The sequence below is a fragment of the Culicoides brevitarsis genome, chromosome 2 (assembly GCF_036172545.1).
Source record: "Culicoides brevitarsis isolate CSIRO-B50_1 chromosome 2, AGI_CSIRO_Cbre_v1, whole genome shotgun sequence".
NCBI lineage: Eukaryota > Metazoa > Arthropoda > Insecta > Diptera > Ceratopogonidae > Culicoides > Culicoides brevitarsis.
This window is the reverse complement of record NC_087086.1, coordinates 915,913-943,404: the sequence shown is the minus strand read 5'-3', so window position 1 is coordinate 943,404 and position 27,492 is coordinate 915,913. Positions and strand designations below refer to the sequence as shown.

Sequence of the window (27,492 nt, the reverse complement as noted above, 5' to 3'; positions counted from 1 at the left end):
TAAATATTTATAATCATCATAAAAAGGGTTTTTTTCTTCATATATAAAGTTAATATCTCATAATGATATAAGAAAGAGATAATTAATAGTTAAGATATGCTTTTCATCAAATTTATAATGTAATGGGGTCTTGGAATATCAAAATTCGTTTAATATTAATATGTTATTAATTAATTAATTAATTAATTATTATTTGTTTGTTTTTTTTTTTTGTATATAAGCTGGTCTTATAAAGCACATTGAGCACAAAATTAATACAATTTATACTATTTTTTACTAACAAATATTTTTTTTTATGTTTAATGACTCAATTTTTTTAATAATATTTTTTTTATTAATAATAATTAATTAATAATGCAACGTGTTTATGTGTGATATATATTTTTGTTGATATGAGAGTCGACTCTCACGTGAATGCTTTAGTACGTAAAATAACAAAAAAAAAAATTTATAAAAATATTTTCCTGTAATAATTTTTTAAAAAAATATAAATGACTATTGAAAATTTTTAATGAAAAAATATTTCTTGTACGTATAAATCTCCAAAATGCAAAAAAAAAATGACAAATCTTAAAAATAATTCTAAATATATGTTGAATTACTATTTTAACACAACGCAACAAAATCACGAGAGCATTTAAGTGAGCTCATAGCACTCATATTTTTTTCTTTGAATAACAACTAAAATGCGATAATTTTTATTTGTATTATATTAGCATTTCCTCTTTCTGTTATAAGTTGGTCGAGTCTGAGGTAATGTTCTGTGCACATTCTTGCTTGGCTAAAATGATAAAAAAAAATTAGCAAAAAAAAATGTTAATTAAAAAAAAAATTACCTGGATTGATGATTGTAGGCGGCGGAGGCGCAGGAACTTGAGGTCGTTTAACATTTTTGCCTTCGCGCGGCGACGGAGGAACTTGTTGCAACGTAGCATGATCAAAGTTGTTCGAATTGTTATTGCTTTCCGTCATGCCAGCATTTTCGGGCAATTCTAAACTGCGTTCTTGACTACTTGACTTGCGTGTTCTGCGTTGTTGTTGTTTCTCGCCGTTACTGCCTCCGATATCGATTATGGCAACTTGTTGCTTGTCAATACTGAAAGATTGGATTCGCTCGAGTTGGGTTTCGTGTGATGCGGATGTCGTCGGGGGATAATCGTTATCCGAATGTGAACGTTTTGACTCGGCAGGCGGCGAAGATTCTGCCTTGAAATGATCAACGAGCGATCGTGAAATGCTTGATGGGCGTACAGGTAGATTTGCGGGACGTTCAGGGATTGCAGGTTTCTCCCGAATCGTTACTTGAGGATCGAAATTCGCATAAATTTTTGCATCGTCGAATCTCATGCTGTTTCGCGGCGCAGGCGAAGGTCGAGAAGGCTTTTCACGCACCGAAGAACGACTTATTGTGTGATATCCGTACAGCGGATTGTTGGCGACGTTGTTCTCGTCATTTCTTCGCATATCCTCGATGCTTGTTGTACGTTTGATTTTGTGTTTTTCTATTGGCGTGGCATCACTCGAGGTACGAAACACAGTTTTTGTTTGAGTTTCCGCCTCGTGTCGATTATCATGCGTTGGCGTTGGCGCAGGAGCTTTATTTTTGTTTCGTCGCAAGGGTCGAGGACTTCTTTGCGGCGGGCTTGAACTATCAGACATTGAATTATTCGATCCCGTACGTGGCATGGCGTTTTGAATCTGAATTTGGTTTGTCCCATCGCTGCTTCGGGGCGTATGAGTTTTCGCAAATCCCGTTGTAGGTCCCATACTTTGTGACATAACAGCAGCTGTCAAAGGATTATCACGATCTCCATCGCTAATAAACCCTCCGTTGTCATCTGTCGTCGTGCTATCCGACAATTGACGATTTGTCGCCTTACAAACGGGTTTCTTCAAACTTTTGTAAAAACAAACGGGTTCTGTTCCGAAAAAGTACGAATAATCGCTCACCAATTGCTCGACAATCGTATTAACAGCCGCTGTGGAACTAACTTGCTCCGAATAACTTTGATCCTTTTCGTTTTGCGACCATAACAGATTCGGCGAAATCACAATGGCGATATTTTGCGTTGTCATTCGTGTCTTGCTGATTTGCTCTTTCAAATCCGAGAAGAATGCCATGAGGTATCGAAGGTTGTCATAGTTTGCTTTTGGTAACTTCTTCAAAACACGTAAAATTTCCTGTTTCAAACCTTGTTCGGGCATCAAATTCGCAACAGCAATAAAGTCCTTATACAGGTCATACGTTAACAGAGGCTCCGGAAGACTTCGCAGATAGTTTTTCAAGAGAGCCGCAATTACATGCGGATCTTGGATATCTGGCAGATTTTTCGCATTTACGATTCCTGCATCGATGGCACTTTTTAGACGAGATAACTTGTGCGCTGTATGCCCGACACGGAATAATCCTTCTTCTTGGAATCCCTTTTCCAACAGGAAACACACGCAATACTCGATTACGAAGGCAATATCGCTTCCGGGCTCGTTATCATCCATCATGGAGATGAGAGCGTTGAGATGTTCTTGTAAATTCACACCGAATACCTTTTTATGAACTAAAAATGGAAAAAAAATCATTAGAAAATGTTTTGAAAATGCAATTAGAGTATTCCAAAAACTTTTCTGTTTCGCGTTACATTTTTGAAAAAAAAAAATAATAATTGAATTGAAAATTTTTGAAAAAATTTTCTAAAAAATAATTTTAAATTTTTTTGTCGCTATTTTTTGAAAAAAAAAATATTATTAATATTTTAATAAATCAAAATGTTCATAACGAATTTTGCAATAATTTTAAATGTCAAAAAAAAATTAAAAAAATTTTGATAAATTTTATGTAAAAGAAAATGCGAAACAAGAAAAGTTTTTAAAAAAGCTTACCTTTAACATGCTTCATCTCGCCCAAAACATGAGTCGCATGTTGCAGAGATTTAGCATAATAAATTTCTTGTAAATGCACGAAATTTATGAGGGATTTGATAATAGCCTCCTCTTCAGCGAGCAAATCGTACATGCAACACGCATAAATATCCCGTTCCTTGTCGAGACGCGTTTCGCATTCATCCATTTCATCCTTGTACGAATCGATTTTCGCCGCTTGTTCGGCATTTTTGTCTTTGCTACTGCTCTCTTGAGCTTTTTTGGCATTCTACGAGAAGGAAAAAATTATTATTAATTTTTCACATTTCAATGTTAATGTACGATTTATTGCACTTACGCTGTATTTATTTTTGGCTTGTTCGAAATCACTGGCGCACTTGTTTTCTACAGACTTTTGCTTCTGTATCGTCGCGATATGTTCCGAAATGCGGGCAAGTTCTTTATAAACGGCTTCTTCGATATCAACGTCGTTATTGACTTTGGTTTCAGCCAAGATTTTTTGGGCTTTTCCTAAAAAAAATGATTTTAGAGAAAATTTCTTTGAAAAATTTTGAAATTTTCTTACCACACAAATCCAAACTGTTTCGCAACGAGCACGTTTCAGGCAATTCTTTGACTAATTCTTCCATTGTGACGCCCAAATTGTACTCTTGGAGCTTTGCACATCGAGTTTTGCGTGCATTTGAATCGCCCGAAAGTCCCATCGAGTATGGCGGCAAAATTTTCTTCTCGAGCGTTCGCAAAACTTTCTTGAAACGATCGACGCGTGCTTCGACATCTCGTAATTCGGTATCGCGATCCGTGCCACGGGGTCTACGAGAATGAGAGAGAGACGAAAAAATTATTATGAATCATTTCAAGTTCAAATGACAACGCCCACACACTTTGCGCTATTATCGAACTTACCGCACGAGATTGTCCGCTTTTTCTTTGAATTTCTGAAACTGCTTCCTCATGATGCTCGATGCTGCGAGCCGACGACGTCGTATGTACTTTTCAAGCACAAATACCTCCGAATTCCTCTACAAAAATAAATTCATCGACCTTCCTCTCCGACGTAATATACGCGTAAATATACACTGCTGTACAGGAATTTAATTTTTTTCACGACCTTTTGCGATTCTCTACACTTCACACTTTGCAACTTCAGCGACTCGACATACTTGAATTGCAGTGTCGTGCAAATCAAAGTCTTTCCCGTGTAATTGATAACTTTAGTTGTGAATAATAATTGCTGTGATAAATTGCAAAACCACCCCTTGTTTGCGTCTGTGTATTGTAATGTATGAGATCATCCAAATTTTTTCATTGTTTTTGCTCTGCTTCACAATTTATCAATGCCCAACAATTGTTTCATGGTCCAATTGAACAGCCAGATAACTTTTGTATTTCCAAGTACTTCTTGATGAGAAATAACTCGAGTACGATTAGATTAGATTACGATTTTTGTGTTTTTTTCTCTTCTGAAAAATTCAAGTTTGACAGTTCTGTCAATAAAACAGTCCCGTTCATGAAGTTTTTCCCATAAAAAAGGCCCTGAAAAGAAAATAAATTATTTTAAAATTCAAAAAGTTGAATGAAAAATTATTTTTTATCGAATTGAAACGAATTTTTTTTCAAAATTCTATTAATTTGTGTTCAAAAATCTTCGAAGTTTCGTCAAAAATTTAATTTTCTCAATAAATGTTCGTTTAAGGGATCCATCAACTTTTCATTTCCATCTCTGTGAATGTTTTGAGGGTTTCGAGTCGAAGGAAAACTGTAAGTTCGTAACTGAATTTCATGTCGAAATCCAAAGTGACCTCATGCGAGACGAATGAAAGTGATGCTGTTAAATATTCTCAAACGTAAGGCAACCGGAGCCTCGAGCTCGTAGTTTAATTGTAATTTCTTTAAAATTTACGGTGAATTTAGTGTAGAAAAGGTACGAAAATCACAAACAAAAGTGTCTTGTAATGGAAAATGATGAAAATTCGTGATAAACTGTGATATTTCCATCAAAATTCGAGAGAAGCTTTTCATTTTCTTCTTTTTTCGTCTGTCGCTGGTTGCAATACAAGTACATTGATCCCTTTTGTGTCTGTATGTGTGTGTGTGGTTTTTGTTTAATTATTTTCTTGAATTCTTGATTCAGTGATTCGTGGAATTCTTTCGGTACGGAGCAACGAAAAAAACGGGAATTTGGATTTGTGATGCAGTAAAACGGGCAATTTTGCGAAATTGTGAAAATTTTTGACCATCGAGCGGAGAAAAAAAGTAAAGTTCAAAATGGTTGCCGTCGATCGATTTCAATTGACGGGCAATTTTCGATGATTTTCGATCATATCTCCCGCATACAAGAGATTTTTTGTGTTTCTTTGTGTTTGTGAAAATTCATTGGAATCTGAAAAAATGTGAAAAATTCATGAGAAATGTGCAAAAATGGGAAAAACTTTTGTGCAAAATGGCTACTTTTCATCATCATTCCCTCAACCCTTTGTCTGTCTGTCGTCGTCGTTCACTTATGCAAGACACACGACAATTCCTACGCAATTGAATAAAATTTCGTTTTTTTTGTATTTTGCAGAGTAGATTGATCATCAATAAGGCAACTCGCAACACACAAGATGTCATCAAGTGCTGGATCAAGTAGCAGCGGCGCCGGCGGACGACGAGGAGGAAGCGGAAATTCATCAGATTCGACAGCAGCAAGTGCTCCAAAGCCAGATACAAAAGAATCCAAACCGAATCCGAAAATTTCAAAGGCACTCGGTACATCGGCGAAACGCATTCAGAAAGAACTCGCAGAGATTACCTTAGATCCGCCGCCAAATTGCTCCGCAGGACCCAAAGGAGACAACTTGTACGAATGGGTTTCGACAATTCTCGGGCCTCCCGGAAGCGTTTACGAAGGCGGCGTGTTTTTCCTTGATATTCACTTTACGCCTGAATATCCATTCAAACCACCCAAGGTAAGAAAAATTAAATTTTTTTTCATGAAAAACAAAAAATTTTCAAAAAAAAATTTTTTTCAGGTCACATTCAAGACTCGAATTTATCATTGCAATATTAACAGTCAAGGTGTCATTTGTTTAGACATTCTCAAGGATAATTGGTCTCCTGCTTTGACAATTTCAAAAGTTCTTCTTTCCATTTGTTCACTATTGACGGATTGCAATCCAGGTAAATTTTCTTTAAAATGTGATTTGATACAAAATTTTCATTAAAATCATTTTCACAGCTGATCCGTTGGTTGGAAGCATCGCAACACAATATCTGCAGAATCGTGAAGAGCACGACAGAATTGCTCGTCTTTGGACTAAACGGTAAAATATTATTTTAACAAATTATATATATTTTTTTATAATTTTTTTTAAAAAAAAAATTTTTTATACATACATTTTTTTCATAATTTTTTTTTTAAATTTTTTATAATTTTTTTTTATAATTTTTTTTATAAATTTTTTCAAAAATTTTTTTTATAAATTTTTTCAATTTTTTTTCAAAATTTTTTTTTATGTTTTTCAGTTACGCAACGTGATTTACTCGCAACAACAAAAACTCGTTAAAAACGCAGCAGCACCCTCATTTATCATCCTCTCATCCCCCGGAAACTCATCGAAAATACGCATAAACGTAAAATTCAACTATATCTAACCAATTATTCATCAACGTTCGTAAATTAAGCTCACTCACTCACAAAATATTTAGTGTAACGAAAAAAAAAATGAAGTAAAAAAAGCTAACCGGACTTCCATCAATCATAAAAAAATATGAGAAAAATATTGAAAAATTTAACAATCATCTAAGAATGATACAGAAAATTGATTTGTGAATGACATAAATTTGAAATGAATGACGGTCTAATTATTTCTACATTATTTTTCTTTGTATAAAGTTCATTTTTTTCCATAGTTAATTACTTCATTCAACTTTTTTTTGTTTAGTAGTGAATAAAAAAAATATATATAATTTAAGAAAAAATTATAAAAAAAAATTATTTGGAAACAACGTAAAGGAACGAATCTCAGGTGATGTCAGAGTCCTATTAGTAATTGATTTTTGGAATTTTTCTGAGTTTTTGATATGAAAATGTTTGCCTAAAAAAAAAGATAAGATACAAAAAAAATGAGATAAGACAAAATTTAAACTGATAAAAAAAAGTAATTAATTAACGAAAAGAAAAGGAGTTTCAGCGGAAAAAAAATTCTCAAGTCTTTCAAAAAGATCCAATTTGAGAGATGTGATAGTCGAGTATACACAAATTTATTTAAATTTTTTTAAAGTCTGAATTCCTGATTTCCTATTTCTTTTTTGTTTTGCGTATTCTTTAGTTTAGAGCTACTTAGTTAGTTTATTATAATTCAGGTTTGTACAGATAAAAAAAATCAAATCGCTGATCGATTAATAATTATTAAAAACGATCAGAATTAATTTTAATTTTTACCTTTAAATGTTCAGAGGAAATTTTTTTTAAAGACTTTCTCTGAAAAAACGATTGATTTAAGGAACTTTTAAGAAAAATACTACCTAAAAATGGAATGAGTAAAAAAATATTAATAAAAAATAATAAAATAAATGTCAAAAAAATAAAACTTTTTTTTTCTTTATTTACATTTTGAAGTCGAAGGGGATACAAACTGTGCCATCTGCGAGTACGGAGAAGTAATTCGTGATATGGAGATGAACATTCGTTAAATTGACGTTATCTGGGTCGAGTTCGAGCAAACGTGTAAGGCACTCTATCATTTTGTCAGGCGTTACGGAGTCATCTTTTGTGAGAGATAACAAACGCATGTTTTGGATGCATTTTTCTTCCAAATCACGTTCAAGATGTTTATTACTAAAAAATTGAAAAAAAATGAATTTTTTAAAAAAATTGAAAATTTTCAAGAAAATTACCTTTGATAGACAAGTTGCTTTTGTTTTGCCTCATCCAAATGATTTGTGATAAAATCAACGAGTAACGATCCCGGATGCGTTGCAGGAACAACAATTTGTCCCGTTGGCGATATCATTAAAGGTCCTGCTTCTGATTCGACAACCAATTCGTAATCTTCGAGTGTTTCAGGCCACGTTTTCGGATATTTTCTCATACTCAAGTAATCCAACAAACTTGTCGTAACTTTCCTCAAATGACTCGTATAAGCATTCGCTTGTGCTTTTGGCATGAATTTCCTTCTCGCAACGCGTATCTTCAACAAAACTTGCGACAAAGCATATTCATAAGCGGGGATTTTCATCAGGTACATATCGTGTTTCGGAAGATTTTTGATCAACTCGAGCCAATTTGTTGGCACATCACCCGTAAAAAGCATCACATTACCTTCCAAACTCACGCCTGTGAAACTCGCAAAAACAACTGTTCGTCCCGTGAGATTGTGCATTTCGGATGAATGAAGTTCATGGAGTCGTTCAAGTGCTTTCAGACATCCTCGAAAATGTTCTAAATTCCATCCGCAATCGTAAATGAGATTTTTTAGCTTTAGTCGATCACTTAGTTCGTCTCGTAATTTGTTTACTTCGACAGTTAGGAGCATTTTTGCATCAGACCGTTTAATTGCTTCAATACGATTTTTTCGTATCCATGGCAAAAGTGTTGTTTCTTCGCGTTTCTTCGATGCTTGATACCAAAAAAACTGAAATTCATCTCCTGTCCCATAGAATTCGTCATATTTCTCAAAGCCGCTTGTGTTTTTTCGGGATTTCTTTGAACGTTGTGCTTCCTGAGCATAATAGATACTCTCGAAATCCGTTTGGAGTTTGTCGACTTGATCAGTTGCGAGTTTACAAGCTTCCAAAATCCCTTTTATGACCTTTTTCGTGTCGAGAGTTCGTTCCAACGGGACATTCACGAGAGTATTTTCTGTATTTTGAGCACGAACGTAGAATGGAAGCGTTTTTGGGGTTGTATCAAGCAGTCGATGTTTTGTTAGAGCTTCTAAATGAGCACTTAACCTTTGTAGCGAGTCTTCATTTGTGCTCTAAAAGTGAATAAAAAGTTAAAATTTTCAATTTTAATGAGAAAAAATGAAATTTACTCTTTGTTCGGGAAACTTTCCAAACAAATCTGGATGAACGACAAAGTAAAAAGGTCTCAAAGCTGTTGCAACTTCTTGTGTCGTAATGAATCGCGTGACAATTCCATTTCTGAGGCAGCATAATTGGTTTGTTCCCCACACACTGCAAAAGATTCAAAGGTCATTTATGGTATTCGTTTCCAAATCAAGACAAAATCTTACTAATTTCTCGCGTAGTTTAACATTCACCTTCAGATTTTTACTGTGACAGAAAAATTCCGCAAATTTACTTTTGAATGTAACGCGAGATTTTCAAGAGCAAAGATTTTCGCGAGACTTTTATTTGCGTTTGTTATTATTTTTATGTTATCAGCTGTCTTCGTACATTTACTACCTTCATGCACGTCACGTTCTATAAATACAGCATACGGTAAATATGAATGTAGTTTCATTCATGATGTTTACGTTTTCAAATTTAGTCAATTTTGGGAAAAATTCGAATTTCAATTTTTTTCAAAATTTTTCAAAAAATTTTTTTTGTTGAAAATTATATTTTTTTCATATTTTTACATACAAAAATTAACGAAAAATCATAAAATAAGAAAAATGACGAAACTTCAAAATTTGCCTTCTTGCTAATTCAAACAAATTTAAAAACAGGAACGGAGCTACGAGTCAAAATTTAACACGGGGCAATGTTAAAAAGGGCTATTAATCGTAAAAAAGGTAATTTTTTCATCAAAAGATGAAGTTTCAAGGGTTCGTAATGCAAATGAAGAAGCCCTTTAACATCATCTTCCTCGTGTGTACGTGAGAAAACGAAGGCAACGAATACCGGTTGAGTAAATTTGTTTACAACTCAATCGCTCTCTCACACACACACAATCAGAAATTCCTCCAGACATGAGGGGCTTGTATTAAATTTCGTTGTAGTGTACGGGACATTAAATTTTTTTCGTGTCTGTGCTTTTATTATTGTGTTCGTCACGGATTTTCAACGAAAAATTTTAATTTTTTTGAAAATTTTTGGTAATAACGGTACAATTTTTTTTTTAAATTTCAATGAAAAAGTTTTTTTAAATTGAGAATTTTTTTGAAAAGGCTTAAAAAAGTGAAATTTTTGGCAGAAACTTGTTTGGAAGTAAGCAACATACCTTAATTCACTTCAACATTAACTTAACACACTTAAACCATTATTACTTTTTTCGTCTGTAGACTCGTTACTAACACACAATTTTAGTAGTAATCCAGTATAAACAACAGTCTTGAATATGTTGTGAGAGCGCGATAACATTCGTACAAAATATTCCAGACCCGTGTTCGAAAAATAAACCATCGAAAAAGTATTGAAGAGAAGATTGTCGAAGAATTATAGAAAAAAATAAAAAAAATTACATAACTTTTGAAACTTTGAAATCAACTCTCGAAAGGTCGTAACAATGCCGTGCATCTCTCGTGCAAACATCCCATTCCGCCTCATCACTTTCGACGTCGTCGACACTTTAATCCAATTCCGAACTGCTCCTGGCAAGAAATACGGCGAGTTAGGAGCCATGTTTGGCGTGTTGGCGGACAACAACAAACTCGTTGCGAATTTCAAGAGTAATTGGAATCACATGAATCGCGCACATCCCAATTTTGGCCTCAACACGAAGATCGGATACAAAGAATGGTGGCGACGTGTTGTTATGGGTAAGTTTCTGAAAAAAAAAAATAGAAAAAAACAAAGAACATAAAAGCAAAAGTGATGACGACGTCATCCGTAAACCGAAATTCTTGTATAGAAATCGTCGTTCGTCCTACCTGTTTCGTTGAACATTTATTTACTTACCGGTTTTATTCTAAAGACGGAACAATTCATTCATTTCGTGACATTTGTTATTGAAACATGCGAATGTAATTAATATTTTGCACAAATGACATCGAAATATCAATCATTGCATGGCAATAGAACGTCATGAAATGCAATTTATTATTTGTGAACTTGAATTAGAGAGACCTTTTATTGCTTATTTGAATGATTTTTTGTCTCGAGGCTCGAATTCTTATCACGTATTGATGATCTCTTGACAAATTGTAGCGAGAAGAAGCTCATTAACCTTTTTCTAATCAGATGCGAAATGGACTTCTTATCAATGAGATAAACAATTTTTATTGTAGAGCGTTTATTATTCAATTCTTGTTTGGCTTAAAATAAACATTTTGGAGATATCGTATGCGCGTGTATAGATTGTGAAGATTCAGTATAAGGCAAATAACCTCATTTATAAGCAATATTCATTCGTGTGAAGAAAAAAATTGTCTGAAATGATGATTTTTATGACAAAATATTTCACAGATGGCGAGATTTCCTTCTAATTTTTGTCTTATTGTGACACGATAATTATCAAGTAATGCAAAAATTTGAAGGTCAGACGTATTTTGTGTATTAATACTCACATTTTGTCTTCTTTTTTATCTTTTAGGAACATTTAGAGAATCTAGTCTGAGCGACATTCACATCCCAACGGATAAACTTAACAAATTGTGCGAACATTTGCTCGAAGAATACAAAACTTCCTCATGTTGGGGATTGTGTTACGGTACAATCGACTTCTTGAACTACCTCAAGTTGCAACGACAGATCGATGGAGAGCCTTTCAAGCTTGGAGTCGTTAGTAATTTTGATCCAAGGTACTTTTTACATGAATTTCAACCAATTTTAAAACATTTCTCAAAAAAAAATTTTTTTTAGATTGGATATTTTGTTGAAAAACATGAAAATCGCCCATTACTTCGACTTTATCATCAATTCCTATGATGCTGGAATCGAGAAACCCAATATTGATATTTTCAAAAAAGCGATGAAAGAAAGTGAAATTGAAGGTTTGAAACCAAAAGAGTGTCTCCATATTGGGCATAGCATCATTCCGGATTATTTTGGAGCACAAAAAGCTGGTTTGTTTTAATTTTTTTTTTTTTGTTTTGATAAAAAAAATTATTTTTCATTTTTTAGGCATGTACTCGTTAATTGTTCATGAAAAGAGTCCCGAAACGCTTCGTAAACAATACGGACCAAATATTGAGGATTATCACGTGTTTACAAGTCTTTTCGATTTGCACAAGAAATTGGCCAATGGTTACATTAAATGGGATAGAACTCCCTAAGTCACAAAAAGTTCTCGTTATAAATGAGGGCTTTATGCATTTAAACTTCTCTGAGAAAATTCTAATAGAAATTTATACGTAAAAAAGTGTTTGAAATATATTTTGAAGATAAATTGTGGTTTTTTTGCGCCCATCTGTTGTGAGTAATTACGTTCATCAATCAATTAATTTAAAAAAAAAAACATTTTTTGTGTGTCTCCTGTAATAATTTAACGAGCGGCGCTCAGTTTATTAACAACAACGTTATAAATCTGTGTGGTTCATCTCGTAATCCGAGTGTTTTTTCGCGTTGAAGATAACATTGGCATTGTTCGCATTGCCATCGACATCTACCGCATTCATTATTTGTACTTCATCAACATCATCCGCTGCTGTTCGGGGATGTTCATTAGATGCGATTTTAATTGAATTACGGAATAAAAAATTTTCATCATTTTCTTTGAACCATTTTTCATACACGGCATACGGGTCTATTTGCCAATATTTATGAAATGAAATTGTGTTTGTTCTGTCGGCAGCTACAACGGCAGCGGGATAATCAATGGGACGTGCCTGATGAAAATTTGACGAGTGTGTTGCGGGAATACGAAATTGGCTTAGACACGTTGAAACGATCATGTCGTCGGGGCTGTGGCTCGTTGGGCACGTGCAATTTGTCGCTAATTTTTTCAATGTTGTCCGTGTGAAGACAATTCCTCCTCCTCCCGTGATATAATTGTAACCGGCATCATTCAAGAGAAAATATCCATATCGCTCGCCCAAATACAGATCTTCGTACGGCGAATAACAAGCCAAATGACGAACTAATGCACTGACACTGAATGAATGAATGACATGAAAAAAATAGAAAAATTTTTGAATTTATTTCAGAATTGAACAAAAAATAGAATTATTTACCTCAGAATCGTATCGTCATCCGCTAACACAACCCACTGAATGTCGGATAAACTCGCATTTCGCGTTAATTCTGCGTCGAGAAGTTTTAAAATTTTAATTGTTTTTGCACAATGACCCATTTCTGTGTTTGGCACACCTGTTGCGACAGTTCCGAGTCTTTTATCTGTTGAATATTAACCAAAAATTAAAACTCAATTAATTATTGAATAACTAAAGGTGAATAAAATTTAATACTTTCGTTTTGAACTCAAAATTGGAGAAATTTTTGGGAAAAATTAATTTTTGCTCATGAAACTTAAAAAATGTTTCATATAAATTTCAATAGGAAATGATTTTTTATTAAATTTTATTTGTTTTTTTTTTTTTTTTTTTGAAAAAAACTTTTCTTTAAAAATTTTGAAATTTTATTAAAAACCGAAAATTTTCATAATAATAAAAAATTACCAAAAATGTTAAAATTTTTTTTTTTCAAAAAAATAAAAAAAAATGAAAATATTCAATTTATTTTAAAAATTGAAGATAATTAATGCGAATAAATTTAATATTTTCGTTTTGAACTCAAAATTGAAAAAATTTTCGTGAAAAATTATTTTTTGCTTATGAGACTTAAAAATATTTTTCACGTAAATTTTAAGAGAATTTTTTATTTTAGTCATTTTATTTCGTATTTTTTATAATTTTATTAAAAATTGTAATTTTTTCATTATATTTTTTATTCAAAAAATTACCAAAAATTTTAAAAATTTTCTATTTTTAACAATTTTTTTTTAAATCGAAAAAAATTAAATATATTAAATTTATTCGCATAAAAAAAAGAATTTCATACCTTTTGTATCACTAAAAATCCTCAAATGCGGTATTAAACGCCCCCAAGTGTTCAGAACAACCGAAAGTCGTTCATCGTGAAATTTTTTGCATGTTTTCACAGCGACGATAAGTCGATTGTAGATTCCAACAAGTGGTTGCTCGTCAAACATTCCGTTGTATTTCAACTGAAACAAGAGAAAATCCTTGATAAATATTTGATTTGAAGTAAGAATTTGATTGAAATTCTCCCGTTAAATCAAATTTAACTCACCTTTGTGCATGGCGTGAACTCTTTTCGATAAATCGCACATTCTTTCGCTCCTGCTTGTATGTTTCCCTTTCGCGTCGCCTTCATTATTGAATTCGGTGCACGGATGCAGTGATACGAAGAAGCTGATGTCAATCGTGTTCCATTGACGCTGTTCAGAATAAATAACGCCAACTCGTGTGCCGGATCAATGGAAAACTCCGACGGAAATGTCGTATTAGGCAACGTTTCTACCAATCTTGAAGAGGAAAAGAAAAAAAAGAGAGAAAATATATCAATATGGCAAATAAGCAGAAAAAAATTTAAAATTCCCTTTGAGAATACGAACACGAGTGTACTTTAAAACTATTCAAAGAAAATATTTGATGAAGATGTAACTGAACATTAGCATCACAAACGGTAAAAAAAACCATCAAGGACATGAAAAAATGGAATGAAATGAACTCTCTTATGTAAATAATAACAAACTTTTTTCCGTTTGAAATGAATATTTCTCGCAAAAAGCATTTCATTAAACAAAGTGCCCCTTTTTCGCTCTATGGCAACAAATGAAGTGCTCCAACTGACCAACAAATCAAAAAACATACCTTTTCCATAGCGATACCGTCAACACGATGCCCGCACTCAACAGCGGATACTTAAATTGTGATGGATTTTTGAAGAATGAAAAATGATGGGTAATCGTTGCTTCCTTATCGTACACTGGATAACCAAAATATTGCTCCTAAAAAGCATTAAAGGTATAAATTTTAATTTATTCGTTCCATCTACTGCTTTGTTACTTGCTTACCTTTTGATAATCCTCCTTACTTAGATATTTTAATAACACAGAAATATTTACATGAGTATTTGGTTCGAGAAGTATCACAAACTTTGTCTTTTGCGGTTGCACGAGATCCCGATAAACATCCTCTATTATTGGAATAATCGCCCAAGCGCCGTTCCGATGTCGAAATGTCTCGTGCGTCAAATAAACATACGGCTTTGTGAGGTTCTGTAAACAAAAGAAAATCATGAAATTCGGAAGAAATTGATCATAAAAGCGGATTATGCGGAAAATTTTGAATAATTTTTTTTGTGTAAATTGGGAATCGATTTTTGCGTGTCTCTCTATTTATTTTTGGGTAAATGCAACGAAGAACTTTGCTGCATGAGGCTTGGAATGGACGAGATTAAGTAAAGGATCATGTTTGTTTTTATGGATATTGGCATGTTGATATTTTTTCCTGTGTTTGTTAATCCTTAAATCCCCTTTTTTTCTTTTTGTGGCGTGACAATAATAAATGAATAGTGACAAAGATATAAAAAAAAAGTCAATGTAATAAACAATGCCATCAAAGATTTTCGTTCAATGAAAAGAAAAATTTCTTCGAAAAACTACAGGAGATGAAAAATGAGAGAAAAGTCGAAAATTTTTCGTCTCATTGTGAAAAAATATCAACTATGGCAATGAAATGATGAGTTAAGCCGCAAAAAATGGGTTTATTTCTTATTTATTTCATGGTCTCCGTCAACGGCAATGAAGGATGAGAAAAGAAAAACAATAAGAAAAGGTAAAAATTTTGCGAAAACAATACCGATCCATTTCTCCAACGTCGTTGCCGTCTTTAACTTTTGACAGAAATGGTAAAAAAATTTTTTTTCTGAAAAACAATAAGGCACAACAACGAACTGAACTTGAAGTGGTTTTTCATGTTTATTTCTTTTTATGTTCTTTTCAAGTTTTATTTTCCGAGGTAATATTACTTTTCTATTGTGATTTTTTTTATTTTTCGCCTTTTAATCTTAAAGTTTTTCATTTCGCCTTCTTCGTCTCATTTTTTAAAAAAATCTGTACGAAACACGCTTGAACTCATTAGAATTGTTTGGTTAAAAGATAAATCATCCTAATGCCAACTAAGCGTTCTCTTCTGTGCTTCACGATGCGATTGCTTGCAAACATTGCGGTCTTGTATAATTTACATAAAATACCGTGTTGAACAACTTCTGTTAAGTAAATGCGCTTTTCACAATAATATATGACTTTAAAATGCTAAACAACGCCCTCAAAGAGGCAATTTTGCGAGTTTGTAGTACTAAAAGTCGTTTTTCCCCAATTTATGGTGCTTCGCATTATTTTCATCACCTTGTTACCGTTTTGGAGGCACTAAAAGCATGACAGACGTGGTTTTCACTTCTCTCGTTTTTCAGATGTTTATGTACCGCAGACGAAAATGAAATGATTAATTATACCTGTTTCACGTAGCGCGGCGTGAAAATTTCGCCTCTATTGAATTCGTATTTGGCTTTGTGAAAATCGCTCGACATTCATCACAAAAAAAAAAGTTTTAAAATAATTGTGTGCCTTTTTGCATTTACTCTCAATAATAAAAAGTTCAAGAGAGCGAGAATTAATTCAAAAAAATAATATTTAAATTTTTTCTTACCAACTCTTGTGATTGCCTTAAAATATTCCGCCTTAACGACTCTGCAATTCCCCTGTGATATTTATTTTCTTGGCTTAAGACCAAAAATATTATCTCGTCCAGTTGTGTTAAAGATGTGTTAGTTGCGGAAGACGACGGAAAAACTACTCCTGCGAAAATAACATAAGGAAGTAAATATATTTAAATATATTGAGATTAGAACGTCGTTCGTTGCAAAATGCATTTTCTTATGAGAAATATGAGAGGAAGAGATCAGGAAATGTCATGCACGCACACAAATATCAACGAAAGACGTGCTCGATATGCTTTTTACAACCTTTTAGAGAATAACGCGAAAATGTGTTATTTGCATTTATTTAAAAAAATGGTTCAAAAATTTTTTTTAATTTAAACATTTTATTTACTTGGTTTTAAAAATTATAAAAAATATTCAGAAAAACTGAATTTGCAAAAATAATAAAAATAAGCTTTAAAGGAAAATCTTAATTTTATAAAATAAAAATTTAAAAAATGAATCTTCAAAAATTTAAAATTTCATCTAAAAATTAAAAAAAAATAAATTATATGAAAAATTAAAAAAAATATATACATATAAAATTTTATTAAAAAAATCAAAGTTTTATCAAAAAAAAAATTATTTTTGTTAAATTATTTTTTTTGTTTTAAATTAAATTTTAATATATAAAAAAAAAATTAAAAAATGTTAAAATTTTATAAAAAAAAATAAAATCTCAAATTATTAAAAATTGAAGAAAAAAATTAAAAGAAAACGAAAATAAGAATTTAAAAAAAAAATATTTTTTAATGAGCTATTTAAAAAAAAATAAATCTCAAAAAATTAAAAATTTAAGAAAAAAAAAATAAAAAAATCTTATATTAGGTTAATATAAATTAGGTAAAAAAATTAAAAAAAAATTTGAAGTTTAAAATTTTTTTTTTCAAATTTAAAATTTTACTAAATTTTTATGTTAGGTAAATGTCAAAAATATAAAATTTTTTAAAATTATTAAAAATGTTCAAAAATTAAAAAAAAAATCAAACGAACAAAAATTTAAACGCGCTCAAGTTTTTCATTTCACAAAAGCTTCAATTTCTCTTCAATATTGGTCGACTCGCTCCATAAGTTTTCTTTCTTCCAGAAATAGACACGTTCTTTCACTTCATACGGAGTTTAAAGACGCAAAACGGGAATGGAATGAAGAAAAAGAAGATTAAAAGTGAAAAATAATAACAATAATAATAGAAAAGCCACAAGAGATTTCTTCTTCTTTCTATCTCATCCGATTTTTCCATCAATATATTTGAATATATTTTAAAGAGCATGAAAAAAGTACGAGAAAAATGAAAATTGGCATTCACTTATAAGAGTTCTTTATTACAGATTCTTATCGCAAAGGTGTTTTCTACTGCTTCAAATTCACACCATTTCAACTGAATGTCTGAAAATTGAACAGATAAAACTTTAATAAGTTTCTTATGTTCTTTTTTTCTGTTGTTGCTCGTTCGGTAGCATTACCGCCTTATCTCTCATGCAAATTATTTTAATCTTCTCCTTATAGACTCATTGTTTTTTAATACATTATCGGTGCGGTTTTCGTGTTGTTACGCGGCATGGCGTTGTGGTTTGCGGTTCCTTCGTTAGTTTAGTTAAAAAGTACCTACAATAATTTTTGGGAAAAAACATTTGCACGCATCAACGAACATTTCAACTTTAATATGTTGTGCCGCATTATGTGCTGATTGAACTTGCACACAGCACAAAAAAATCAAAAATTTATAACTTTAAAAATTTTTCGTGAATTTTCCGAAAATGAAACGACAAAATAATCAAATCAAAAATACATTATATTCCGTTCAGTGTTCAGTGAGAGAAAGGCACATGTGTCTCTTGCATGGCGTACGATCCATAATTTGATTAAAAATTCTGCGTGCGTGAGGAACTTTTTTTTTGTGTCTGTCGCGTCGCGGTTTCTCGATGGAGGGAAATAAAAGTAAAAGTTGTCTCCCATCATTTTTGATTTTTTTTTCACGTGAAAGACGAGACATTAAGAAACCAGAAAAATGAAATTCTGAGTCAAATTTTCAAAAATTAGTGTCAAAGTTTGTCTTTTTTGTCACAAGAGAAAAAAAATTTCATACATTTTTAATAATTTTTTTCTTATCCGAGTTATTTGAGCTCGAAAAACGAAAAAAAAAGTATTTGCCATAAATATTCCCGTAATCGATGATTTATTTGTCGTTCGTACGAACATTTTCCGTATGGAAAACGGAAGAATTTACAAAAATGTTGAATTATTATTATTTGCACAGATTACGCATTACGTTCAATACAACAACAACAATAACAAAAAATAAATGATACAAATCCGGATTTGTCGTAGGATTACAGAACGAAAAACTTCTGTAAAACCAATAAAATTATTCATGTCACATATTTGCAATTGTTGTTAGAATCAACATTTTGATCCTGAAATTTACTGAATTGAACTTCTTGCAAAAATTTATGGAACTATTTAACCGGAAACAAATTGAATATTCAACAGCTGAAAAAAAAACAAAAAAATATCATCGTCCAAATATTTAAATAAAAAATAAATTGTCCGTGTAACTACTTCTGAAATAAATATATCGTTGTTCAGCTGCAGCAGTATTGGCATTCATTGAAATTTTTTCGTATTTACAGAAACAGGAACAAGAGCAAAACTGGCTTAACTACTCCCATTGGGCTATTGTTATTATCAAAATACATATTCCACTTTAACAACAATACCTACTAATAATAATGGTTCTGAACTGAAAAAAAGGAAAAATTTAAAAGTTATGAGAAAATTTTTGACAAAAACGCATTTTTTTAAATGTTCTATTGAATTCTATTAAAAATTATTTTTTTCCAAAAAATTAAATAATTAAATTTGAAAATGTAAAAAAAAAATTAAAAATGATAAAATTTTATGACAAAAAAAATTAAAATCTCCAAAATAATAAAAAAAATAAAATCTTAAAAAAATTAATGAAAAAAATTAGAATTAAAAAAAAATGAATTTTTAAACGAATATTAAATTTATGAATGAATATTAAATTTTATTAAAAAAAAAAATAAATTTTCCTATTAATTTCTATTAAAAATTTTGACATTTTATTAATTTTTTTTTTTTTAATTTTTATTTTCATATTTTTTTTTTATTTTTCTTTAAAATGCATAAAAAACGTTTTCCATAAGGCTTTCATAAAAACACAAATAAATAAATAAATTGGAGCTCTTGTTATTTCGACTGAAAAAAAATGTTTAAAAAAGGTCAAATAATGAACAAACAAAAAAAATGGAAAAAAAAATTTTTTCTATTGTTATATCTTCAGTTTAAATATTAGCGAGGAAAAACAAGTCTCTACAGATAAGCACCTCATTTAAATCATAAAATCGCATTTAAGTGGCAATCAAGGCAATAAAAACCTGAATAATGGTCCATTATTTGTCTTTGCGAAACATTTTTGGGCCATTTGAGGGTCGAAACTCATTTGTGTAGCAAAATTACTGAGAAATTTTTTCAAACGGAAACACGGAAAATAAATAAAATGCAAAGCAAAGCGCGTCATAGCATCACATACGGCATGAAAAACAACTTTTTTGACTGTTTGCTTCTCTCTCGTTTTTTTTTTGTGTTGTTGTGCAGTAAATAGCTCTCTCCTTTTTTCATATTTATTCATGTTGTGTGGTAAGCATCCAGTAATTTATGTGGAAAACTTTGCCAGTCTCGGCAAAATAGGAATTTCAACACTCTTTTATTAGGCGGGGATGCTTTCTGCTCGACTTTTTGCATGGAAAATTCATAAACTTTTCCGAAAAACTCAAAATTCTTTTGTGTGTGATGACAAAAGTTATAACAACAATAAATTTTCTATCGTTCCTTTTTCGTCACATTGGAGTCGAGCAAGTCCATTGATGATGCGAGAGTAGCAGAAAATAAAATATTTTTGCATCATGTTTGAAACATTTATCATGCTTTTATTATTATTGTTGTTTAAACTAATTATTCAGCAGCTTAAAGTGGGAACACAGCAATTTATTTTCCGTACGAAAAAGACAACATTCGCTTGTTTCAAGTGCAACGACACACACATTTGAAAATATGATGAAAATTTTTGGCTCTTTCGGAAAATAAAATAAGGAAAGTATTTATTTATTATTATGTCTAGTTTTAGTAGCTCTCGACGTGTTTTCTTGTATGTGACGCGCAACATCAACATATGAAGGAAAAATAATGGAACGAATGATAAAACTTGCTGTGTAATACTTTTTCATGTTTAAAATTTTATTGTGTCTCCGCAAAGAAGGCGATGTTGTTGTTGATGATGAAAATTGTGAAATAATTACTTTTCGAAAATTTAAATTTTATTAAAAATAGAATTTTTTATGAATTTTATAAAAAAAATAAATTTTTCAAAAATTTTAAAAAAAATAAATTTTTATAAAAATAATATTAAATTTATAAAAAATTTAAATTTTTAAAAAACAATTTTTAAATAAGATTTTTTTAAAAAAATAAAATTTTTCATAAAAATTTTAAAAACTAATTTTTTTTTTCATGAAATTTTTGTTAAAATAGATTTTTTTATGATTTTTTTTTTAAATAAAAATAACATTTTTTTATAAAATTGTTATAATTTTTTTTTTGATTCGTCATAAAATTCAAAATCTGAAATTTGTTAAATAAATATAAAAACTTAAAAAGCTAAAATTATTTAGAAAAAAAACAAATATTTTACTTTAAAAAAAAAAAATGATAAAAATAAATTTTTAAAAATTGAAAAATTTTAAAATTGACAAATTTCATGAAAAATATTAAAAAATTATTTTTTGTTATGAATAAAAAAAATAAAATTTGTATTAAAATTTTTTAAAAAATTTAAACTTTTACAAATTGTCATAAAATATTTAAATACACTCATAAAATTTGTCTGCTTTTAATTATAATCCGTTAAAATAGTTAATTCAAAACCATCAGGCGTCTCCATTGCCCATCTCCAATAAACACAAACACAAATAAATCATCATTACGATATGATGACACGAACTGTTGAAATGCTTCCCAATTTACAAAACAAGCGACTCATCATCAGAACTAATAGTAATCCGATTAACTAAACACTTATAAATATTTAAACGCACAATAATAGACACAAAGACAATTAATTACCCTCAGGAAGTGTATTTCCACGCTCTCGCTCTCGTTCTCTCTCTAAATAATTTATTGTTTAATTCACCAGAGTGTTATTATTACATTTTGCAACTAAAATTTTCAACACATGCCCATGATGATGATAAAATAAACAGTCGAGTCTCTTTCTCTTTAATTTATATTCATTCGGGTTTGTTTTATATCCCGTATTATTATCCACAATTTATGTCGCACACACACACAGAGGGAAATTTGTACATTACGGAATAACACAACAATAACCGACAGACAGACAAATATAAATGGCAAAATACTTACCGGTGGCAGCAATAACCGAATAACAGCAACAATTTATTAAAATAACAACAAATACCAACACAAAACCGATTATCATAATATTTAAATGCATAATTGAATATAATTTGCAAGCCTTTTTATTATTATTATAAAATTTGTCTATTTGCCCCTCATCCTTCTGCTGTGTGGATTTACGTTATTTTTCGGGTTATTTGTATTGATTTTATATTTTACCGACACGCATATCTGTGCGAGTTATTAATTTCACTGTGTTTTTATTTTTTTCACAAATATTTGTAATAAAACAATTCGAAATTAAATTGATGAGCTTTGTAAGTGTCATCGTTTCATCAATGTCGCTTGTTTGACGCTTGTCGTTTTATCGCTTGTTTGTTATCGCAGGAACTTTGTTAATTTAACCCGAATTGATTGTGCCGTATATTTAATTAGATTCCTAATTGATGTTTACTTTCCTCTTCACTAATTTGCCGTGTTTTGAATATTACGAGTATTTTGTGGTTTGTGTTGTAGAATGTACGTTACGAGATGGAAATTTGACGTTTTTTTGAAAAATTAAAATTTTAATTAGCACAAAAAGGGAAAAGAAGTCAACAAAAACGACAAAAAGACGGGTTCGCGATGGTTTTATTGACTCTTTTTTTGAGTGTTAAGGAAAGGATTCTTACAAATTACGTTTTAATTTTACATGAGTTTTTTTTATGTCTTTTTTATTTTTTTTTTTTAATTTTAAGACAATAAAATAGCATTTAAAATATTTTTGACCAACCAAATATTAAAATTTTAATTTGTACAATTTTTTTAATTTTTAATTTTATTTTTTTAACATATTAAATAATATGTTTTAAATATTTAAAAAAAAGTATTAAAAAATATTTTTTCTTAAAAATTAAATAATGTTTAGTTAATTTTTCACTCAAATTTCTCATTTTCAGCAATTTTCGTACAAATTTTTATTTATTGATGAAATTCGTTCACAACAGTATAATTTTCTACTGATTTCGAGTTCAACGAGTGATTTCACAAAAACTTTTCAAAACACTGAGGTCATCAAAAACCCACAAAATGCACTTTTTGCATAATTTTCAGGTAATTCAAAACTATTTGAGACAATCAAACTCTATTCTATTCTCCATTTGAGTCTTTTCATGTCACTTTCATACAAAAAAATCTTTCATTTCCTTTCGTTTTTATTAAATATTATACCTATAAAGCTCTTTTATTATCCATTGCACAAACAGCAGCAACGAGACAAGCAAGAAACTAAATTAAATAACTTCTGTCCCACATATATAAGACAACATGACAAATTGCCCCTGTCTCTATTCATTGTTGAAGTCGCCTCCTTCGCATGTGTTTCTTTCCATGGGCTTTTGTCCAGCATTGCACACTCCTATTTACATATGTAAGCCTTTCGGTAGTCTCAATTAATTAAAGCATAACAGAATTTGTCAAACATAATAAAAGGACACGCTGTGTGTGCAAATGTGACATGTCTCTTGTAAAAAAATGTCCTCCTTTTACATTAGTCAGAAAAGTACACAAACACACACACACATAAAATATTCATCAAAAACAACCTCTTTGCACTTTGAATCAGCTATTTTGTTCTAATTCCTCTTTTTCTGTTGTTTTTTTCGTATGTTTATTTTGACTCTTTGTACGGAAACCACACACAAACATAAATAATAATAGAAATTCGCACAAATTTTGACATGAATCATCAACTGAACATCATTGTACACTAAAAATTCTATTTTGTTGATGTTCGCAAAATATTGTTTGCATTTTATTTCGTTACAAAACTAATATTTTGCTGATCAAACTTTTTGATAATATTGCAAAAATTATTTTATTACAAATATTTATGAAGAAGTGAATTTTTTTGAAATTTTTTTTTTTGTGTTAATTATCGAAAAAATTCAAATTTTTAAATATTTTCTCGAATAAATTATTTAAAACACGCGCGCCGACGTCTAAACCGTTAGACTTTTCACAAACAACTGGCATTAATGTTGAAAATGTTTTCCTTTCTACCGTTCAATGGCTTGTTTTTGTTGTATTTGCACGATTTTCTACTTGTGATGGAATTTTGTGAATGAAATTTAGTGTAAACCCGGCATGCTACTGTTTCAGTATAACGAGCATATTGGATTTCATGATGAATTTACATTAAATTTTTGGAATTTTTTTTTAATTTTTAAAATTCTTGATTCAAAATTTGAATTTTTATTTTTAAACAATTAAAAAAATTTTTTTTGAAATTTTTTAGAAGAAAAAAAAATTGAAAATCACAAAATTATCTTGAAAAATCATTTTCTCCTTCAGTCAAAACAACATAACGTGTGTCGCCTGTCTGGCTATTAACTTTGTTTATTTCATTCTCATCCCTTTACATCACACAAAAAGTCTCTTGTTCCTTCTTTTATTAACAGAGCTTTACGTTTTTGTTGCATTTTATATTTTTCACTGAAAACACAAATTTTTTGCGTTCATAAAATGAAAACTAGCTTAATCCTTCGTCCTCATCCAATTAAATTTTCATACTTTTTTGTTCACATAAAATAATAATAATGATCAACTCGAGGTGTCAAATATTTAATTTTCATTTCATTATGTCATTTATTATTCTCCATATGTTGCTCGTGATGTGTCTGGTTTCATGCCTAACAATAAATGTACGAAAAAACGAGTGTCGAATAACGTGCAGGAATATTTGAATAATAATTATCTATGTCTCGTTTTTTGATATGTTTATTTAAAAATTATATTATTATTATTATCACACACATGAATGAATTACTTTTCACGAAAAATGATAATTTTTAGTTGAAATAATATATTTTCATCGATCGAATAAAACTTGTAGCATTCATTTTGTTGTGGTTCGTTCAAATTAAAAGTATGGCAATTTAAATATTTAATATTTTTTTGTTAGAAATGCACAAACCACGGATAATGAAATGATGGTGCATGCAAGTCAGGTCATATGGAAATTTTTTTTTTGGTTCATTTCGTTTTTTGGCATTTCATGAAAAAGAAAAATTTGCGCTTTCATGAACAAAAAAAAGTTTTTTTTAATTTTAAATTTTTTTTATAATATTTTTTTTAATTTTTTTAAATTTTTTTTTAATTAAAAATTAATTTTTTTCAAATTAAATTTAAGAAAAAAATATTTTTTTTTATGAAATTAATTTTAATTTGAAATTAATTTTTTTAATTGATTAATTAAATAGGCGGTCAAAATTTATTATTTTTTAAAATTAATTTCAATTGAATATTATTTTTTTTTTTATTAATTTTTAAAATTACATTTTAAAAAAATTAAACTAAATGGCCTTATAATATATTTTTTATTGATTTTTTTTAAATTTTTTTTTTAAAAAAATTTAAAAAAATTAAAAATAAAAAAAAATTAAATTAAAAGCGCTCAAAATTTATTTTAAATTAAAAGCCTTTCAAAAATACGTTTTGTAACAATATTCATACTTTTGCACTTTTATGACACGAATTTCGTACATGAGGGTGCAATATTCTCTTTGAATATTCAAAATGTAATGTGAATCTTTTTTTCCTCTCATTCATATGGAAATTTTATACAAACAAAAAAAAATCCGCAAAATCATACCGGTTTTTGTTGTTCATGATCATAATTGACGTAGTTGACTCTCTTCTTCGAATCTCTTTGGAATTCCCTTCTTCACGCGTATGTAAATTTAAGTATGTCAACACACAATGTCTCTTGAGTTACCTTCATTTATTATCAATTAAGTGGTCTTCTATCTCTATTCTCTCCTCTTCGTTGCTTCTTCATTTATGTTTTCTTTATTTACAACTCGTTTCGCACACAAGTCAACAACAAAAAAAGTCATCAGTGAGTTCTGATGACTTGTCAAGGTAACATCTACATGAAATTTGTTTGAAATTTTTAAAAATAAAAATAAACAAAGGGAGATAAGACGCATTTTTGGACAATATGAGACCAATTTTGATTGTTTTTCTGTTTGTTTGTTCGATGAACGAAGGATTTTGTCAAGAAAATTCCGTTATTGGTAAGAAATTTTTTAAAAATTTTCACCTAAAATTGAAATAAATTAAAATTTTATCTTTTAGGAGACAGATGCTCTCTCACAGAAACCCAATCCGGCATTTGTCGTCTAATAGATGCATGTCCTTCGGTGTATCAAGATCGTGAAAAGCACAAAAAGCGTCCTAAATTGTGTGGATTTCATGGAACAAAGCCGATTGTTTGTTGTTCAGATGCGGTTGTTGCTTCAACGACAGATACTCCATTACCAACGAACGCTATAACATCTCAAAGTAAGCCTGAAGCTGCTATTCCATCACGAACTGAGTCACGTGACGTTAATTGTAAGTATAATTTCTCTTATTTTTGCCATGCTGATGTCATTTTTTATTCAGATTGTGAGCGTTTCGGTCAATTTGTGTACGAAAACATTACAATTCCGGGAGAAACAAACTTCTTCAAGGAAAATCGCTGTTCTGTCAAACCAAATGAACTTTTTGCGGGAACAGTTCGTGCTGATTTACGGGAATTTCCGCATATGGTCTTGATTGGCACAGACAGAAATCAAGAAGCGCGCTATTTTTGTGCAGGAGCGTTGATTTCTGATCATTTTGTGTTGACTTCAGCTCATTGCATTCAAAATACAGGGTAAAAATTTTCATTTTTCGTCTCTAAAATTGAAAATTTTCAAAAAAAAAATCATTTTTAGGGCAAAATACGTCAAAATAACAGGAGTTCAAGGCATACAAGAACAATATTTTACCGTTTCTGAGTTCATCGTACATCCGCAATACTCAAACACTTCCTTCTACCATGACATTGGCTTGTTACGTCTTAATCGGCCCGTTTCGTTATCATCATATACGAGACCCGCATGCCTTCCCTTTCAAAATGTGAATTTAACGGAGCCATTAAACGCTTTTGTTCATTCAACATGGGAGATTGTCGGCGACACAGGAATTCAATTCATGAAAGTGCGTCTTCAGAAAATGGATCGTGCCAAATGTCAAGCAGAATATGCGAATATTGATGCTTTGTATGAAGGCATTGACAATATCAGACAAATTTGCACAACAGACTCGTCATCGGGAAATAACAACAACAACAACAATTGTCAATCGAATCTCGGAGGTCCGTTACTCGTCAATCATCCGCACACTTATTGCTCGTATTTGTTGCTTGGATTCTCGTCATTCGCTAAAACTTGTGGATTTACGCAATCGCCTGTCGTTTTCACGGATGTTCGTCCTTACATGCGATGGATCGAGAGAACTGCTTTTAATGGTTTATAAAAAAAAATTCATGACTTTTGCAATTCCTTATTATCCCAATAAATAGATAGACACAAAAAAAAACAATCAAACAACAAGAGGAGTTTATATAAAGTTTTTCCACTATTTTCCGTTGAATGAGTTGAAAACAAAGCAAAAGTTTATCTTGTTATTAAAGAATTTTTTGTCTATCATCATTTCAAAAGAAAAATAGTTTTGTTTGGAAATTCAAGCGGAATGGCAAAAAACGGAAGGAACAACAGCAGATGGATTGTTTATTG

The 27,492-nt window shown here is 30.5% G+C and overlaps 6 protein-coding genes across 8 annotated transcripts; 3 read left to right on the top strand and 3 right to left on the bottom strand.

Moving 5' to 3' along the window:
* Positions 1-14: 14 nt before the first annotated feature.
* Positions 15-4,354, bottom strand: LOC134830215 (rho GTPase-activating protein 92B-like). Its single transcript, XM_063843622.1, has 6 exons — positions 3,784-4,354; positions 3,443-3,690; positions 3,215-3,387; positions 2,878-3,145; positions 837-2,555; positions 15-781 (listed from the first exon to the last, which is right to left on the bottom strand). Exons 1-6 carry the CDS (start codon positions 3,831-3,833, stop codon positions 732-734), a joined length of 2,508 nt encoding a protein of 835 aa, XP_063699692.1. The 5' UTR covers positions 3,834-4,354; the 3' UTR covers positions 15-731.
* A 356-nt stretch (positions 4,355-4,710) lies between these two features.
* LOC134832427 (ubiquitin-conjugating enzyme E2-24 kDa) lies at positions 4,711-7,394 on the top strand. 3 transcript variants are annotated; one of them, XM_063846441.1, is made up of 5 exons: positions 4,711-4,801; positions 5,444-5,828; positions 5,892-6,039; positions 6,098-6,182; positions 6,385-7,393. In XM_063846441.1, the coding sequence occupies exons 2-5, from the start codon at positions 5,484-5,486 to the stop codon at positions 6,395-6,397; spliced, it is 591 nt and encodes a 196-aa protein (XP_063702511.1). In that variant the 5' UTR covers positions 4,711-4,801; positions 5,444-5,483; the 3' UTR covers positions 6,398-7,393. The 3 variants fall into 3 exon arrangements, with proteins under 3 accessions (XP_063702511.1, XP_063702513.1, XP_063702512.1); XM_063846442.1 differs by having other exon boundaries at positions 4,735-4,801; positions 5,449-5,828; positions 6,385-7,394; XM_063846443.1 differs by lacking the exon at positions 6,385-7,393 and having other exon boundaries at positions 6,098-6,186.
* Positions 7,364-9,236, bottom strand: LOC134832424 (T-cell activation inhibitor, mitochondrial). Its single transcript, XM_063846437.1, has 5 exons — positions 9,099-9,236; positions 8,898-9,039; positions 7,759-8,840; positions 7,472-7,699; positions 7,364-7,386 (listed from the first exon to the last, which is right to left on the bottom strand). Exons 1-5 carry the CDS (start codon positions 9,119-9,121, stop codon positions 7,383-7,385), a joined length of 1,479 nt encoding a protein of 492 aa, XP_063702507.1. The 5' UTR covers positions 9,122-9,236; the 3' UTR covers positions 7,364-7,382.
* An 891-nt stretch (positions 9,237-10,127) lies between these two features.
* LOC134832426 (rhythmically expressed gene 2 protein) lies at positions 10,128-12,143 on the top strand. The gene is made up of 4 exons (XM_063846439.1): positions 10,128-10,568; positions 11,342-11,549; positions 11,611-11,813; positions 11,872-12,143. Exons 1-4 carry the CDS (start codon positions 10,316-10,318, stop codon positions 12,021-12,023), a joined length of 816 nt encoding a protein of 271 aa, XP_063702509.1. The 5' UTR covers positions 10,128-10,315; the 3' UTR covers positions 12,024-12,143.
* Positions 12,136-23,888, bottom strand: LOC134832422 (beta-1,3-glucosyltransferase). The gene is made up of 9 exons (XM_063846436.1): positions 23,773-23,888; positions 21,917-22,076; positions 16,422-16,570; positions 14,786-14,989; positions 14,583-14,719; positions 13,999-14,233; positions 13,747-13,912; positions 12,921-13,083; positions 12,136-12,840 (listed from the first exon to the last, which is right to left on the bottom strand). Exons 2-9 carry the CDS (start codon positions 22,005-22,007, stop codon positions 12,267-12,269), a joined length of 1,719 nt encoding a protein of 572 aa, XP_063702506.1. The 5' UTR covers positions 22,008-22,076; positions 23,773-23,888; the 3' UTR covers positions 12,136-12,266.
* A 1,909-nt stretch (positions 23,889-25,797) lies between these two features.
* LOC134832425 (putative serine protease 45) lies at positions 25,798-27,263 on the top strand. Its single transcript, XM_063846438.1, has 4 exons — positions 25,798-25,965; positions 26,027-26,284; positions 26,336-26,588; positions 26,650-27,263. Exons 1-4 carry the CDS (start codon positions 25,890-25,892, stop codon positions 27,230-27,232), a joined length of 1,170 nt encoding a protein of 389 aa, XP_063702508.1. The 5' UTR covers positions 25,798-25,889; the 3' UTR covers positions 27,233-27,263.
* The last annotated feature ends 229 nt before the right edge of the window (positions 27,264-27,492 follow it).